Source organism: Lycorma delicatula, chromosome 2 (genome assembly GCF_047948215.1).
Source record: "Lycorma delicatula isolate Av1 chromosome 2, ASM4794821v1, whole genome shotgun sequence".
Classification (NCBI taxonomy): Eukaryota; Metazoa; Arthropoda; class Insecta; order Hemiptera; family Fulgoridae; genus Lycorma; species Lycorma delicatula.
Window position 1 is genome coordinate 195,289,906 of NC_134456.1, and position 19,651 is coordinate 195,309,556.

Consider the following 19,651-nt stretch of genomic DNA (forward strand, 5'->3'; position numbering starts at 1 on the left):
GTAAAAAATTATCTGTCAAAGTGGCGGGATAGATGGAAATCCGCCACTGTGGGAAGGTGGACCTTCATTGATATCCCAAACATCAGAAGATGGGTCTGTTAGAGGCATGGTGAGGTAGATTCCTGGTTGACCCAGCTCTACACAGACCAAGGTGCTTTCAACTATTGGTAAAAAAAAGAGAAGATTGGACTCGAGGTGTTCCTTGTTTCTCAAAAAGAGAAAATTCTGTAAGACACATTCTTTGAGTGTGGTAGGTGGACAGATGAGAGGCAGCAGTGCAATGCAATAGTAGAAACATTAAATGCTAAAAATTTATTTGATAAGCTCCTGCTTAGCAAGGGTTCATGGCAGGCAGAGAAATCCTGTGCACCAATATGTGGCGGAGGAGAGGCAAGAGCATTAGTTGTTTCTGGGCGGATGGGAAGAGGATAGTTTGGGCAAGAAGGTAGTTGGGGGACCCTAGGGGTTGTCGCTACTGTTGAGATGTCCAGGACTCTTTGAACCATCTGTAGAAGGCCTACAAAAAATACAGCATGCTCATGATGCCACAAAGAAGATATCAGGGCTGTTGTATAAGGGAGATGTTTTTTAGTCAGTGCGAGCCAAACTACCATTTGCATGGGTGGCAGAACTTTCTCTTTCCTTCTATTTAAAAAAAAAATGTAGTAAGACAATGAATTTGGGTGAGTAAAGAGTATAAAAAGAAGAAAAGAACAGCATTATCAAGATCTCTAAATCATCAAGAAAAGGAAATGAAAGCAGAGATTAAAGCACTAAAAAAATTAAGGAAGAAGAAGTAAACTGTAGCACAGGCCAATCGTAAAAATTATGCATATATAAGTGAATAATAATTTATTTAATGAAAATGCACATTTTGTGTCAGTGGTATTAGAACTATTAACTTTCACTCTATTAAATTTATTAATATGAATTTTTATTTTTAACTATTAAGCATTTATTAGTTTACAACTGTTAGTATGGATATCTGGAAACTACTAGTAGAGATTTTATAATGAATAAAAGGAAAAAAAAGAGTAAATATTCTAAATGTAAAAAAAGATAGTAGGTCCAAATTACAAATTCTAGATAAAAACATTTCTCTCCCATTTGAAATAAAAATTAAATTAATTTTACAATACTTTTTTAAGTTAAAAGAATTTTCATGATTCATAGCATTTTTACTTAGATTTAAAGTTAAAATTATTTTTATGCATTTTTTTGTAAATAGACTTAACCTATTTACTTTGTTAACTTTTAGGTTAATACATCAGCTTCTTTGAAAATTTATTCCCACGAATCTGTATGGATGGCATTAGTTGTCAACTAAAGCATCAATGTTGAATGAAATTATTCAGCCTGGGATGAAATCAATTAAAACAGCCACAGGAAATACAGTAAAGTCAATTACATTGAGGCAATGAAAGGGTATGAAATATGACAGCTTCATATTGTTTAAAATTTATAATTTATCAATGTTACATTGGTAATAGGTTGCTTATTATTTGTGATTTTTCTCAGTAAAAGTAAAATAGCATACTGTGAAAGATAAATTTGTATTTTACAATGAAAATATATTATTACAAACAAAATGTTTCAAAACAAATAATTATAAAAGCAATTAGGAAAGACAATCTCTATAAAAAAAACCTGCCAAATTTCCTCTGTTTAACCACAAAAAGACCTGTGAAAACGGTAATACAATTCTAAATACACATACTGGTGATTCAAAGAAAACTTTAAAAGTTAATGACAAATAAAAGTATATTCATATACTTAAAAAATTGGTTAAGGTATTACTTTTTGTAGCAAAATGTTCAAAGTTTTGATTCTCATAAGGCTACAGTATAAATTTCTTCACTATGAGAGCTAGCAGCATCTATTTAGTTCAGCTAGCAAAATGGCTACTTTCAGAGATTCAGAATGTTTTGGTCCCATGACATAAAATCTGAAATTACAGTTCAAGAAAATTTTCTCACCCAGTATGGTTAGCATTATTCTGTAAATGTAAACTTTATGCTTGGGACCAGAATTTTGTTGGATTGGCTTTTTTTTGGTGAAGAACATCAACATTAGCTTGCATCTTTCTGATCCTGCTGTGGGACAGGTTACAAAGAGCTGTGAATAGTCTTAATAAATCAATGAGATATGTTTCTTTTCAAACAAGCATTTACAAATGACTATTTGGCGAACAAGTGAACATTTGAGCTTAAAACCACATACAGGTGCAAGGAATTAATCGAGTAAGTTGATTCATGAATTCTGAGAAATGTTAAACTGAATAAAAGAAAAGAAGGTTTTCCTTTATCCAGGAAAACATAATTTTTAATGTCATGTTTAGTGGCATGGTGTACATCCATAACAAGATCTGGGGCAGTAAAAATTCTAAGCGATTCTCTGTAGGATAATTATGATATTCCAAATGCAAATGTCACGGGTACTTTTAAACAAGTTAATTTTTTTGCCTTCAACAAAAATAACACAAACAGTATAATGTCGTTATACATGGTAGAAAATCTTCTCAATCCACTATTAGTAGTCTAAAAAGAAACTTATTTTCACCTTCATGGTGTAACTCCCAATACTTCACACACATCCAGGATTTTCTTGATAACTGTTTACCAGCTTTGGTGGATTGGTTGAGCAACACAGGCCACCATCTAGTTCCAAATTTAATGTCAGTCAGTTTTTTTTGTGAGGTTTCATTAAATAATAACTGTTTATGTAATTCTAATCTTCCAATCTTGCTGAATTCAAAAACTGAATCACCACTAAAGTTGCAAAATTGATATGCTGAACTGAGTTTGGGAAGAAATTGATTTCAGGTGATACGACGGGAGTGAATGACACGACCAAATTGATGTGTGACCTTCATGTTACTTCTAGCACGTCATTGGCTCAGAACGGGGAGTCCCAGTTTAAGTTGCGTAATCTCTTATTCGAGTAATCAGTTACAGACGTTTATCAGTATTGAGTTGACGTGTTGTGATAGTTTGATAGTTTTTAGTGATGGAAAAAAGTAGATGACATTCTTACACAAGTTACAAATAACAGCTTGTAAAATATGCAAAAGAACATGGAAATAAGGAAGCTGAAAGACATTTGGACCTCCGCCTACAGAAAACATGAGTACAACTTGGGATGGTCAGAAGATGTTCAATTTGCATAAAGAAAAGCGCGCAGAAAGTTGTAAAATAGCCAGAACTCGAGACTGAAGTTTTAAAATGCAATCCAAGTATACATGCAATCAAAAAAGTCTGTAATCATAATATAGAAGATTTTAAACGTGAGTCATGGTGTTACCATTTCATGAAACGTAGTGGACTTTGTATGCGTACAGAAACAAAAATCAGTCAAAAAATGCCAAAAGAATACAATAAAAAATTTTTTCCCTTCATAAATATGCAATTCAGCAACAAAAAAATTACAATTTTGAAATACGACAACAGATAGCCAATATGGTACCCTCAAATAGAACTGTAGCTGAGAAAGGTGAGAAAAGCATTACAATCAAAACCAGTGAACATGAAAAAATACACTACACTGTAGTAATTGCATGTTGTGCTGATGGTACGAAGCTGCTGCCAATGATAATTTTTAAGCGGAAGACACTGCCTAAAGAAAAAATACCAACAGGAGTGATTGTACATGTTCATGAAAAAGGTTGGATGGATGAAAGTGTGGATAGACAAAGTATGGAAAAGAACGAATGGTGCACTGATAAAGAACAAAGCTCTTCTTGTATTTGATCAGTTCCAGGCTCATCTGAAGGAAACAATCAAACAAAAATTCCAAGAGTGCAATACTGAACTGGTTGTCATACCAGGAGGACTTATCACAACTACAGCCACTTGATGTATCATTAAATAAGCCTTTAAAATCTTTATGAGAGAAGAGTGGAACAAGTGGATGATGATTGCTGGTGTAAATCAGCTAACACCTTGAAGATATTGATGAGAGAGAAGATTCAGATGACAGTGACATGGATTTGCAAGTTTCCGAAAAGTCAGTTTACTATTTAAAATTACATATTATTTAATCAATTTTTTTTAAAATCATACTTTAAATTTTAGATTTTCCAAAAAATTGTATTAAATTTCTTGGGTGCGTCTTATACACAGAAAAATACGGTATATGTAGTTTAGTTAAATAAAACATAATTAAATCCCATATTGGCCAATCTGTTGTGATGGCAGCTCTGTAAGTTGTCTTGGCCTTGCTTGTTTGATTACAATCATGCTTTCATTTGTGTTCTGTTTAACCGTGCATTTTTATTTTATTACACTAAACAACTATTAGTGTGTTTAATTCTAACGTTTATATGTTCATGTTTTTGTATTATAATGTGTAGGCTATTTAGATCACGTTCATCCATAAGTGATAATACATTGCATGAATTATTGATTAACAATGAATATCTGAGAGTTGTATGTGTTAGTTGTCTTGATTCTGAAAGTGAATATAGTTCTTTTCATGATGATACTGACAAAGATCCATCTTTTAATCGTAATCAACCATCTACCACCGGAAATGTGAGTAATCAGTTTGTTCTTACACCATTCAAAAGTGATATGAGTTCAAATGATGAGAATATGTTACCGGAAAATATATGTAGGCCTAGAGCACATCCAAGAAAAAAATACAACTACATCAATACAGTAACTCAGATTGTTCTGCTGGTTCAAAGAATGACAGTGATTGGGTAGATGTCGAAGAAAATAATGATCAAGGCTTCAATCATTCATTTTCTTATGATGAAACACCAGGTCCTAAACATTGCCCTCCTGGAGATTATATATTTTATATTTTTATTACATATTACATATTTAACCCATTTTTCATTAATTCTCTGCTAAATATGTTCATGGTGAATACAAATCGATATAGTCAGAATTTCCTATCAGCTAAAAGGACAGATTTTCTGTACACAGTACACAAAAATCTTAGAAGCCGGTGACATTATTGGAAATAAAAGCCTTCATTGCTTTTCTGAACAGTATAGGACTGATTAGGAAACCAACTTTAAGTTGTTATTAATCTACTACATCTTCACAGAGTGCACCTTGGTTTGCTAACATGTTTAGCAGAAAGAGATTTCAGGCTATACTGAAATTTATTTCATATGGTAGATATGGTACTAGTAAGCTGGCCAAACCTGGCCAGCCATAGTATGATTCGTGTGCTCGCTTCCAACCACTGGTAGACCACATTAACTGGCTGTTTAGATTTTATTATACTCATCAAAACCTTTCAACTGATGAAAGTATGGTGGCTACAAAGAGTCATTCAAGTTTGTTGCAGTATATGCCAAAACTCATCACTGCTGGGGAATCAAATGTTGGATGATGTATGATGCAATATCAAAATATTATATTAATTTTTTGTATATAAAGGGGTAAGAGGAGCTGAAAAGGAAAATTTTTTAAAATATGGGTTAACCTATTCTGCAGTTATGAAATTATTAGCATTAATCTTCTAAGCAAAGGTTACCATATTTTATTGATATTTACTTTTCATCTATAAAACTTGCTAAAGATCTGTATTCCAAATTAACCATTGCAACCACAATTTGAAAGAATGAAAACGGAATATCTCCAAGGCTCAAAGTTCTTTTCAAAGTACAAGAAAAGAAATATTGCAGGAAAAATAATATGTTAATGGATGCATGCAGAGAAAAAAAATTAAAATAAAGCAGTGCTTTTGTTATCTACTAAAGCTAATGCAAATAATGTTCAACAGTCAAAGTGTAAGGTAATAGAGAAATAATATCTAATAACTGAAATTACAGTAAAGTATAATTCTTTCATGGGGGCTGTTGACTTGTCTGATCAAATGTTATATTTCTATCATGAATGTTCGACATTGCAGTATTGGAAAAAAATGACATTTAACATACATTTTTGCCAGAATTATTCAAAAGCGTTATATATTACATAAAGAAAGTACAGACAGACCAGCAAGTCATTATGAATTCACAGTTTTACTAGATGAACATTTGTCAAGTGAATGGCTAGTTTCTAAGCGTACCTACAGGCAATAGGTACTGTACTGTAAGTGTACTAGGTACACTAGGCAGCCTTAGTACTGACAGCTGGTGATATAAGTTGTGAAGATGGAAATAATAGCTGTTACTTAAATTACTACCAGGCATAAGTGAGAAAAACTGCAGTATCTATAGACCAGCTAGTACTTACGGTGGTGGCAAAAGAAAATAAAACTAGATACATTTGCAAAAAATGTAATAAAGTTGTTCATCCTCTGTGTCTGGAATGCCACATTATTGTTAATCCTAGTGATAATATTTTGTTAGGTAAAATGTTTAATTAGTGTTTATATAAAAACAATATATCATTTATTCAGAGGTATGACACGACAATAGAATTCAATTAAATAGTGCATTCATAATTTTAGAACATTTCCAAAATTTCTGTGCATCAGACTGAATTTTTCGTTTAAGATTTTTCAAAATTTACGTATAACAGTTATCAAACTGAAAAGTTGCATATGCACAGTCTGTCCAATGAAAAAGGGTACTGACTGACTCTTCATGTAACTAGCAGCACCACCTCTGAATGAATATGTTCGTTATATGATGACATATTTGAGCTTTTTACCATACATATGTCAAGGCACTAACATTTTTTATTTAGCTGTAATGATATAACACGTGATATTACATTTTGAGTGTCGATAGAAAAAACATGCTAACATTAAATTTTGTTATACGTTAGGTAAAAGTGCAACAGAAACTTTTGAAATGATTCTGATTGTTTATGGTAGTCAGACAATGAGCCATAAGAAGATTTTCAAGCGGTTTGCAAAATTTAATCAAAAAGAGCATTGAAGATGACTCATCGAAGAGCTCACTGGTATTCTGAAATCCACTGTCCATCTTACTTTAAAAGAAAATTTAGGAAAACAAAAGGTCTGTGCTTGCTTTTAACTGCACACACTGACTATCAATCACAAAGATTACATAGTGGATCACTGCAAAGATATGAAAAGAATGGCTGATATGGATCCAGACTTTATGGCAAAAATTTAAACTGGTGCTTTCAATTTGAGCCATTCACAAAGCGTCAGAGCTCGGAATGGAAGAGTCCAGAAGAACCCAAAACAAAGCAAGTACAAATTCAGAAGAGCTGAATCAAAACTTTGCTCACTGTTTCCTTTGATTCCAAAGGAATTATCCATCAAGAATTTGTACCAGAAGGTCAAATGGTGAACAGTGACTATTACTTTGACATTATGAATCATTTATGGCCAGGATTTTTTGAGTTCAACCCAAAGGGAGCAAAGGACATGGTCTTTGTTGCATGACAATGCACAAGTGCAAGATTGTACATGATTTTTTAGCTAAAAAACATTTCGTGGTGCTTGATCATGTTCACCTGATTTGGCTCCATGTGACTTCTGGCTATTCCTGAAACTAAAATGGTGATGAAAGGAAGTGTTTTGACACGATTTCAGATATCCAGAAGGTTTTGACTGTGGTTTTGAAGACGATTCCTACAAATGAGTATCATAAGTGCTTTGAACAATTTCATAATTGTTACCAGCTTTGTATTGACTCACAAGGAGTCTATTTTGAATAAAAAATAAAGAAAATTAAAAATAAACCACATCTTTATTTTATTTCGCATCAGTCACCTTTTCCACTGGAACAGGCTGTGTAGGTAAAAAACAAATTTTTCTTTCTAATGGACTAGTTGATATTGTGAATATTTTTTTCTACCACTCTGAAGGGGCTGCAAATGAAAAAAAAAGTTTCCATAAGAATATTTTTCATTTTATAGATTTTTTTTTTTTAAAAGTTGCACGTCCAACAAAATATATGCATTCTTTGGTCTGTTCTGAAAAAATTAATGTTAAGTTTAAAATCATCAAATATAAAAATAAATATAAATGTATAAACATAAATCTTAAAATTCACTCATTATATGATTAGTCTTGTCTAAACATTTATTTCATATTAAAACTATTGGTAATTTTCGCAAGGTACAAAAACATTTTGTACCTTGCGAAATACTTTATACCAGTTAAAGGAGACAATTAGAAACAAAATAATGAAGAACTGAAAGTTCTCATAGAAGAAAGGGATATTAAAGCATTTATTAATACCAAAAAATAAGTTGTCTCGGGCATACTGAAAAAATAAGAGGCAATCAGAATGGTCAAGATAATATGGAAAGATTCCATGAAAGAAGAAAGAAAGGCTGGCCAAGGAAGAGGTAGATTGATGACTTTATGAAGGATCTGGTTTTGATGGGAGTGAGAAGATGGAGAGTGTTAGTGGCTGAAGAACCACAAAAAAAAAATAAAATAATTTGTTTCAATTCCTATTGTATCTGATCAGATGATTAAATAAATAAATAAACATTTTGCTGTGTACTACAATCGTCTTATACACTGCAGCCAATTGACAAGATCAATGATTTATGAGAAAGTTAGTGACCATGAGCTTATCCTAAAGTACTTAGGATAATAAAAATACATGAGCTTTCACTTTTGGTTTACTTTAAATTTCATTTTCAAATAATACCAGATCTTTCGGGATATTCTAGTCTTTCAAAAATAGATTTCATGAATACTTCTACACTAATACACATTGATAGAGATTACTAACTTACAAATACATGTCAGTTAAATTCCATTTATGTAAACAAAACAACACTAAAATAAATAATAAAAACAAAAAGTTAATAATTTTTTAATTAAAATTTTAAAAATAAATGTAAATTAAACTGAACAAGTTTCCTCATTTTCAGCAAAGCACTTCAAAGCAAAAAATTATATAAGAATAATTCTACGTTAATAATAATTAATCTGTTTGCTTCTGATACTATATAACTCATCATGCTATAATAAAAAGTTAACGTTTTTTATAAAATCTCATATTCTATGGTATAAATTTTCATGCAATAAAAATAAACAACTAATACTAGCTTGCTACCTATAATAATCACAATACTTAAAAAAACATTTTAAAATAACATCTATATCCTCTTAAACAGAAATTTCATAAAGGCTCTATATATATACAATTGAATACAAAAATAAGATAAAATTATATTTCTGTTTAAGGAGATTGGTTTTTAAACCTAAAGTTTTCTGATACATGAAAAATAATACACTACATAAATCAGTGAAAATTTATAAATATTATGAGTTATTATGAACACCAATTCTTTTTAAGAAAGATTTTGCCCATGTTGTGTTTAATTTAATAGGGCCGCCGTTATCTTCCAAAAGTTCAGGCTCACACTTGTTTAGTATCTGTTTTGCAGTAGTTATTGCCAAAAATGAAGACACCTTTTCACCAGAACGCACAAGTTCTTTTAAACATTCCTGAACAACTTCATCATATTTACCAAGGCGTAGTGGGCGGCCACGTTGTGAATACCCAAGACTTGTAACTGTGCAGTGCACCTTCTTCCGTAAATATTTTTCTTTTAGACCACGAGCAGTGCTTTCAGGCACATCATGTCCAAGCAATTTACTAAAATACTGACAAGCTTTTAAACTGCTATGCTCAGCGGCATATTTACCAATTTCAGCCCTTAATTCAGGACTATAAGAAGTGTATCTACCTCGCTTTTTACTGGTTTCTTCTTTCTTTGACTTTTCTTTTTTAATTTGTGTTTCATTCAGTCTTTTAATTAAAGGTTCTTCCTCATTATCATCTTCACTTGTATCTTTTTTATCAAGACTCACAGTTGGTTTTACATTCTGCTTTTGTTGGCTAGGCGACACATTGCTAACTTCTACTGATGAAGTATTAGTAGATACATTTGACTGCGAGGTATAATTTTCATTATTAAAATCCGGCTGATCATTATCATTATCACATTTCACAGCAATAAATACTTGAATATTATTTTCATCATTAACATTTTTCTGTATACTTTTGTCTTGAAGTGAACGCTGTTGCATTTCCATATCTGTGCTTAACTGTGGTGTTACCATAAAATGTGTCGAGACATTTAAATTATTGGGCTCATGAGAAACTATTAAAGGCTGTTGTGTCATCACAAATGATGATGGATCTTGCTGTGGTTCATGATGTTGTGATAATGGTTGGACTGTCTGATGTTGAGGTTCATGATTTGTTAATGGCGGAACTGTTTGGTGCGAATTAAAAGGAAGTGGTATCTGAAAGTTCTGAACTGAACCTATACTTTGATACTGGAATGAACCATTAGTCTGTGCCATGATGACAGATGATGATGATGGTGTTTGATAACAGTCATTCTCGGCAGAACATTGGTTGAGAGGATATAAAGGCAGTGCTGCTGTATGTGGTCGAAGAAGAGGTGGATGAGGAGGAGGAGGAGGAGGCGGAGGAGGATGAGGATGAGGCAAACAGGAAGTGGTGGTATTAGTAGCTACTTGAGGAAATGGTGTTGCATATATACTAGGAGGTGGTTGAGGCTGAGATTGTGATTGTGAGTGGTGATGGGAATTCATGTTAATTACAGGCACAGATTCGACAGAATGTTGTCGTCCATTAGCAGAGATTTGTTGTTGACTGCCACCACTACAAGACTGCAAATTATATTTTTCCATATAAGCCTTGTGAAACCTTCGAATAGTCCTTTCTTTTACAACCATCTGTAATTTTTCTGAAAAATGATTGACTGTATCTGAAATAGAATGCTGACAAGCATAATAACCAATCTCTTCTTTTATTTTACTGCTGTATCTTTTAGCTTTGCCAGCATTTAAATCCACATTTTTTTTAATGACACATTTTTTCTTAAGGTCCTTTGGCTTTTTATCCTTTTGTCTTTTAATGGTATCCGGCAACTTTTCTAAATGAATACCTTTAAATTTTCGAACAAGAGACTGGGGTATATCTCTTTTTAACCTATCAGAAAAATAGCGAGCAGCAGGTTCTACTCCAAAACTAGCAGCAAATCGTCCAATTTCATCCTTTAATAAGGGAGTAAATGAAGAGTGAACCTTTACAAGATTACGAATAGTACTTTCAGACACCATGGTGCCAAGGCGTTCAGAGAAGTAACGAACAGCTTGTTGATTACCATGTTTTACAGCATATGCAGCCATATGTTCCTGAAGTTCAGGAGTGTACTTATGATACTTACCACGCCTACGACGTTCCTCTTTTGTTGCAGCCAACAATGCTTTGACAGCTGATACAGCACTCTCAACACAAGCTTCTGGTGGTTTGAAATCTATATCACTAACTGTACTCTTTGAACTCCCTGATACTGAAGTTGCAGACATCTTCAAAACACCTAAAAAATTTTTTTTTATCATGATGATACTGACAAATGATTGCAATTCATATACATTGTTTACTTATAAGGCATGTTTTTTTAACTGAGGGCTATTCAAACGATGGAAATAGATAATTCTTGCGAAGCCTGATTCTTTGTATCAGTAGTTAAATGATGGTAACAATACTCCAGTCATATTCATTAGTTGCCGTGCATAACCCATTTCAAATGAATCTAAAACACTACTGGCAAGTGTGAGGTTCAAACAGAAATTTGCTTCTTAAAAAAAAATGTTTTACATAAATCCACAAATTAATTTGTTATATTTATGAACCAAATGCTAATGTGTGAAGGTAAATTTCCAAAATAATGTTATTTTTATTTCAAAAAAGGTGGGATGAATGCTGACTATGAAGAATGTAGTGATTACCCTTTTATTATAACAAACAATTTGTTTTGAAAAGTGAGTGAAGACATTTACAGTTTTAAAATTATCAAATGAATTTCCAAATGTATCATGTTGAATGATTAATCAAATTTTAACAGAAAAACTAGTTTACAGAATGTTGTGTGCCTGGAGAAATCAAAAATACTAACAAATGGACAAAAAAAAAATGTTGCTGCAGCTCACATATTTTTGCAGTATTTCTAAAATGAGGATAATGATGAGAACTGCTTAATCAAATTTTGACTTGAGATGAGACTTTAATATTATATAAAATGTTAGTACAGAGCAGCAAATGATACAATCGCACATGATTTATCATTTCTGAGGCCCAAGAAGTTTAAGAGAGAATGTTCAGATGGGAAAGTCTTTATTCAAAAGACCAATGCCACTGGTATTTTGAATAAAAAGCGACATTTCTTATTGAGTCCCTTGATTATGAAAATAGTATAAAGCTGAATGTGTAATGAAACACTTAAAAAAAATGTCAATCTGCCATTCAGAAAAAAAGAAGTGGGAAGCTGTCCAACACATTTTTGTTTCCATACAACATTCACAGCAAACTGCAACGAAAATGGTTCAAGAAATACAACAAATCTGCAGGGAAATTTTTTAACATCCACTATATAATACTAACCTCATGACCTAGTGATTATTATCTTTTTTCTATTTAAAACAATAACTTGTATCACAGAGGTTTGAAAATGACAATGTTACAGTAATTGAATGCTTAAGTTACTGGTGGGGAAATTTTTCAAAGACAGATTAATAAAGCAGGTAGAACATGTGCCCTAATGAATGACAGACTATATGCAAAATAATACATACATGTAAATTTATTTAAATCTAATTAAGTTTTTTCTGTCATGAAAACCTGTTTTTATATCAAAATGGCCCTACTTAAAAAAAAAAAAAACATGTATATATCTTAGTGGGTTAGTGAGTCTGCTTTTCCAAGTTTACTTTCTTTTTAATTTGTTGGCAAATACAGTGATTGGATCCGTAATAAGTTATAGCATTTAACTGAGTTTTTATTATTAAAACAACATTGTTATTGTTTAATTTAAAACAATAATTTGTGAGCCTAATTCGTTTTAACTACAATGGGCATGTGATAATCACTTCTCTGTAGTAGTAAGTTCTTGTGTTCATTTCAAATGTTGCAGCAGTTCAGGCTTGATGTTGCTAACTACCCCTTAACAGACTACCACCAGTCCTCTCTTTCACCCTCAATCTAAAAAAAAGTAGTGATTTAAGTGACCCAAGAATGTTTTCGAGTTTACATTCAGTCTAGAATTAAGTTTCCTATAAAATTATAAATCCACACTGTTTCAATATTCTTAAAAAAAGCTAATCGATTCAACCTGTTTTCTTTTAAATTATAAGGATTAATGCTGTGCTTATTACTATTTTTAAAATAGGCTTTAACTATTGTTTAAAATAAAAATGGAAGTCTATACAAAAAAAGTACATAGTTCTATACATACACGTAGTTCTCCTAATAACACGGAATCTTACAGTAACATTTGATAAGTTTATCAAAAGATCAAATTAGGATAGAACCTCTCTTTCCTCAATCATTACTTGCGAAAACTTACACAGTACCTATAACCTTTTAATACTTATTAAATATATTTAAGTAAAAACTTGATTCCGATGATGATTATTTTAGACTATTTATAAAAGATTCACTACATAAGTTGAGTGTAAATTTCTGTGATGAATGTCCTTATTCATATACTTTCATTTACAACAAGGATGTGGTAGTAGGAGAAGTATGTTTGATATACTACATGCTACAATCACAGTATAGTAACAAACATATTCAAATTTGACAAATTCTAAAAACACATACGATAAATACTCCTGACAGTGTAGTCATTATTAGCAAAATATAGATTGTATTTAATAACATATGTACAAATATTTTGTATGTTAACGTAAGTTCAATATCATATTTTGAAACTTTTTTCAGTGCAAAATAAACTGCTCAGTACTTGACATAAGTTTTAGCAGAACTCTAGTTTTTTCATACAAAGCTTTCTATACATTTTAATTAACTTGTTTGCTTTTATATTGTAATTTAAGACTATTAACTAACAATCTGTACTACAATTCATAGAATATGTCCCTAAATTTTTTTAACTTTGTTAAAAAAATCATGTTTCTTTTAAGAAGCTATGGTTTATGAAAATATATTTAATTAATTGTTAATTTAAAATAGTAAATTACAAGATGTTTGATTTATACGCTATATATCAGCATTATATATGTATTGCATATTATGATTTGTGAAGTAAATTATCTGTTGTCTATAACAAATGGAAAACACTTTAGATAAATAAGAACACAAAAATTGCACAGGTTTGATTTCAGTACAGTGTATTTTTATAATATGTTTTCTTACCTACCACTCTGAGTATATGCAGTCTGCAGTATTTTATTAAGAAACTGTATGTAGAGAAAATAACAAATATTGATCAACTGCAGGTTGTAATGTGAAATGTTATAAGGAATCATGGAAGTCACAAGGTAGAAACATCAAGGTAGTTTGCAACATAAATGTGCAGCAAAAGGCTTGCAGTCCACCACAGAGACAGGTATACACAGTGCGACTAAAAGGCAAAAGCAATACCAAGAACTTAAATAGCAAAAAATTAAACACGCTACCAATTTGCCACAGAGGCTGGCACGTATCTGTAATGCACAATATGCTACATATAATAATACATTATATAGGAGTACTTTAAAGATTTGAGAGGTCAAATTTATTGACCTCTGTGGCAGAGTGGATCTAGCAGATTTTGATTACTAATCTCATTTACACTTGGCATTTTTTACATGCTATAAAGTTCAACTCTAGTTTATAAAAAAAAGTAAAAAAAAAAAAAATTGTGGCAATAATTAAGCTTGGTTATAAATATCAATCAAAAAATAAAAGTTAAGTTTATAATGAAAGCAGAATAGAAAATGTCTAATTCATTTTAAGGCAAATTTGTTCTGTAGTAGCTAAAAAATTTTTGCTCAGAAGAGTCAGATATACAAACAGGCATTAATGTTATGAGATGAGCATTCAACTCAAAAATAACTACCCTTTTAATTCATTTTTAAGTTAAACCCAGCAGCAATAAGAAGAGAGTGGATAATTTTAGTGCATTCTACACTAACAAAAATCCCATGCAACAAAAAACCATTGTTCTAGGGCACAATTTTCTCAATATTTAAATGGGATGGCCTTTTTTTATTAAAAAAACTTCACCCAACTTTATTAGAGTACTAAAATAAAAATATGTATATGACAGAAAGATTACAAAATAAAATTTAAAAAAAATCAAAACAAAATAAAATTCAGCTAGTTACCTCTTCTAACGATTCTTTTCTTTCCATTACGATGGAACCGAGATTTGGATTCATCAAGATCACCTGAATTACATCTACTCTCTAGATGTCTCCGTTGATGGATACGGAATGAAATCTTTGAAGTAAAAACATCATGACAATATTCACACTGCAGAAAAAATACATAATGTTTTTTTAAACATGTATAAATAGAATTCTAAACTGTTATATAGAACAATCAAAAGAAAAACTGTCAAAGATGACACTTAAAATTCTAAGAAAAATACAACCCATATTCACAGATTCAATTACTAAGTATCCAATATTTAATTAGTAATAAAAATCAAATTACTGGTGCCCTAACGTTTTGTTTGAAAATTTACTATTTCTGGCTGATTTTATTTATTATCTCTCCTCTAATAATTATTTACATAACTGAAGTAGTTCATATACATTCACAGGCTTGTAAGTTTTTGTTAACAATAAAAAAAAATAAACCAACAATCTCTTCAAAATAAACTCTTAAAAGGTGATTAATTTAGGAGAAATAAAATATTATAAAATTTTAATTATTTCCATTATTACTCAAATTATTTATGTTAAATAAAAAAATTATTTATAAGAAATGTGATGTTGATGCTGTTAAGGAAATTATAAGTCTCGTATAGGAAGTAATTAACATATTTTGGTGAAATTGAACGGAGAATGTAGTCAGCTCATGTGTTTCTTAATCAGACAAATATTTCTGAAATGCCATTGTCAATATTTTACAAATTATAACAACTACAATGTGAAACTGAAAAATTTCATCTTCAGGAATTCTACATGAAGGTGAAGGCAGACAAACAAGGAATTAGCTATATTATATGTGTATGAATAACCAAAATAAAATGAGGATGCAGTTTCAAAAACAAAAACTTCGTACCTGCAGTGTGTTATTCTGAGGTTTCCTCTTTTTAGACACAACTGAGCAGTCATCATCAATGTTCTCTTTATTGAAATCATCATCATTATCCACTACTCCTAATGGATCATGGTTGAAGAGGGAAGAAAATGGAGTACAACCATATGGTGGATTAAATGCCTTTAGTTGTCCAGTTCGGTATCGGAATAGATACTGGTTTAAATTCTGATCCCAATCTGTATATGTCTGTACTAAATTATCAACAAGTTTCAACACCCACTGACATTTAGCAGCTGGTTTATCAACTAAACTCAACCTAATATCAGTTATATTTCTCACTTTCCACCTTAATTCTTCATTTAAATGATCCTGAATATAAAAGAAAGTTCAAATTAGTATTTCATTGTAATATCAGATTTTATTCTAATAAAATATTATTATTATTGAATCACAACATTTTGTAACCAAACAACATTTAGCAGTTCTAACTTAAATATATGAATAATAAAAAGTGTTAATAATAATAATAATAAATAATAATAATAACCTAAATGCCACAATCTGAAAAATAAAATTAGTAGAAATTATTATAAATATATATATATACTCAAAAATAAACAGCAAAAGGTCACTTATGCTAACAAAAAATATTCAGATGCTTATTTGAAAGGAATTTTTATTTTTAATATGTTCACCAACATTGATAAACTTATCCAATGTATTGGTGTCTGCAGCAAAGTCTTTGGGGTGCTTCTCAGCCACATTTGAACCTCATATTTAATCTATATTATCTATAAAATGTTTGATGCCCAGGTGAGTTTTTACAGAATAATGTAGCTAGTGTTTAACACTACATTGTACAGCAGATGTTGAAAATGGTATCATCCTAATTCAATTCTCTTCTGAGTATGGCATGGTGAAGGAATTCACCTCTAGTCAATACGCGTGGAAGTTTTATTTCAATTGTAGCTCAAAGAAACAACAGAACTTCAAAGTCTGAATAGCATTTTCATTATCAGAGAACAGGTCAGCAGCTTTCCAATGACAATCTCAAAATGCAAGCACCCACAGTTCATCCAAGATGGGTATAGCCTTGAATTTTCTGCTGGACAAAGCTAAAGAAGCATGTTACCATCACATTAAATCATGCTTTGATTAGGGTTGATAGAAGTGGACTATGTTTCATCCCATTAACAATTCAATTAGCATGTCTTCATTGGCACACTGATGTACTAAGAGAATCAAGTACAGATCAATTTGATTCATTTTGTGTTCAATAAGTTAGTTTTCTAGGTTCATAGCATGAGAATCTTTCAGTAATTAAAGCAATCATCCATAATGCTGCAGTATAAACATAAGTTCCTATTTTGTTTATCATTACCCACCAATCAGGTCACATTATCTTTACAACCCTCTGCACAAAGTTGGTCACAATTTTACTTCTAGGTTGACAGAATAATACCCTAACCTAGTTGCCCCGTGTCCTTGCGTTAATCCAGGGCACTGGTCGACGCGGCGGTTGACAGATGGAACAAACAGCACCTCACCAAGATGGCTGCTGATACATGGGAGACTTTGGTCAGTGATGGTCCTATCAACCCCAGTCTACCGCGTATGGTCAGCATAGCTGCCGTCAGACTAAAAACTGGCCATGACTATCTTGCTTGTCACCTTCACCGCATCCATGTGCTGCTGTCTCCTGCATGTCCGCTGTGTGGTTGTGGGACACTGGATGTTGACTACCTGAGAGATTGTCCAGTCCTGGACTACACCTAGCTGGATGAGAGCCGGGAGTTCACAGAAGCCTGTCTTTGTTGATCAGCGCGTTGCCAAATGGCTCAATAGCCAAGGGCAGGCGTTGGCTAGTAAGTATAATACTTTACAGTCATTCTTTTGGGTGTCCAAAAAAACAAAATAGGTGTTTATAATATAAGATCACCTCCTCCAGTTGGGCCAAAAAATGATTATTAAAATTTCCGTCTGTTAATAGCATTATAAATTCTCCTGGTATCAGACAAGATTGGTCTTAATGAAAATGTTTAAGCATCCTTGAGGGTATACATCAACTAGTTGTGCACCATTTCATGTGAAACACTTTTCATGATAAACAGGGGAAAAAACGCCTACCTCAGTTGTTGATCAAACATGGTAACCATTTTTGAACTGAACTGTATGTATATGTATGTAACTGCAACTAAAAACAGAATATCACCAAGCATGATTTTGCAGCTGCTTAATGATGATAATTTTAGAAATTACTCACTGATATTTTTTTGATATTTCATGTAGTTTGTTACTTCATGTAGTTTGTTTTTGACTACTAACTTCCCTTAATATAACATTAAAAGTAACATGTAAATCTCAAATAATGACGCAAAAAGAGACAAAGATTTCTTCACTGATGACTGCCAATACAGTATCTTTATGTATAGCAGCCCTTAAAAACTCAGTACATTAATCACAAAATTACTATGCCAAAACTCTTTCAACTGGTATTATATGAAACACAGATAATCTGAACTGCGCACATGATTTGTGGAAGCCATCAGAGTATAAATAGTAATATAAATGTAAACATATAATAAATAATTCAATGATTTGGCTAAATATAATAATTTAAAAATGCAAACCAAATTATACTGTGATGGAAATGTCATATACCAATGTAGGTCATAAATGTAGCATGAAGCTCAAGATATAAAAAAAAACATGCTTAAACAAGTATTCTCTGACTGATCTTGAATGCACAACAAATCAAACCACCTATCACCGATTCATATTATATTCTCCAGTGTATATTACTACATCTTGGATTACCTTGCCAACAATGCTAGAAAACTCCTAAAAAATTCCAATTGATCAATGGCTTACTTCTTGTAACCCATCAATGTTGGAAATTCAGTGGTAATAAGTAGCTAGGAAGAAATAAATAAACACATAAAGATCATACATGTTAGGACTATCAAGACAAAACACAGAATATTTACAAAGTGCAAACATCCATAAGCTCATATTTATGAGCTGATGGTTTGGTTGTGAAGAATGTACAAAGTTTGATAAATCCTACAACTTTAACAAATTTTATGTCACAACAATAATAATATTTATTAGATTGTTTATTACTCAGGAGACTTACATATACAAATGGATGAGTTTGCTTTCATTAAAATATTTATTTCCACCCCTAACAGAGCTAGAGTAAGACCACAACTTCACTAAGTACAAACAGAATATTACAATTGGACTGAAATTATGTTGTTTACATTCATAAGCACTCTGACATCCTAGCATCATAACTTTTGAAACACCTTTCAAAATTGGCTTACAACAGTCAATAAGACTGGTTTTAGCAATATAGTTAGCTAGTTGACTGTTTTATGACTTACAGTATTGACTTCAGTATGTCAATTATGTTCTATTACATTCTGATCATTTTCTAGCAGCAATGACATCATGTTTGACATTCCTACCTGGTCGGTATAATAACATCTAAAAGTGCCATTGCCATTTTATTAGCAAGGATTATACTAGCTTGAATTAAACATTACTATAGCTTGCTAAATGGCTGTTTCTTGTCATACTGTATTTGGTACACTCAGGCAAACCCCACAAATGGCTTTGTCATTTTTTGAGTTTAGTTGCTTTACTCACTGCTTACTATTTTCTAGAAACTTAAATACTACAATACTGTAATTGTATCAGTGGAAACCTGAAACAAATTTTACC

The 19,651-nt window shown here is 31.7% G+C and overlaps 1 protein-coding gene across 1 annotated transcript in view; it reads right to left on the reverse strand.

Moving 5' to 3' along the window:
• Window positions 1-9,096: 9,096 nt before the first annotated feature.
• The window catches only part of LOC142319548 (uncharacterized), a 44,571-nt gene continuing 34,016 nt past the window's right edge, over window positions 9,097-19,651 (reverse strand). Inside the window, exons 7-9 of the mRNA XM_075356939.1 lie at window positions 15,947-16,294; window positions 15,043-15,190; window positions 9,097-11,255 (exon numbers count right to left, since the gene is read on the reverse strand). Coding sequence (XP_075213054.1) covers window positions 9,160-11,255; window positions 15,043-15,190; window positions 15,947-16,294 — 2,592 coding nt within the window. The 3' untranslated portion in view covers window positions 9,097-9,159. The remainder of the gene's footprint in view (window positions 11,256-15,042; window positions 15,191-15,946; window positions 16,295-19,651) is intronic.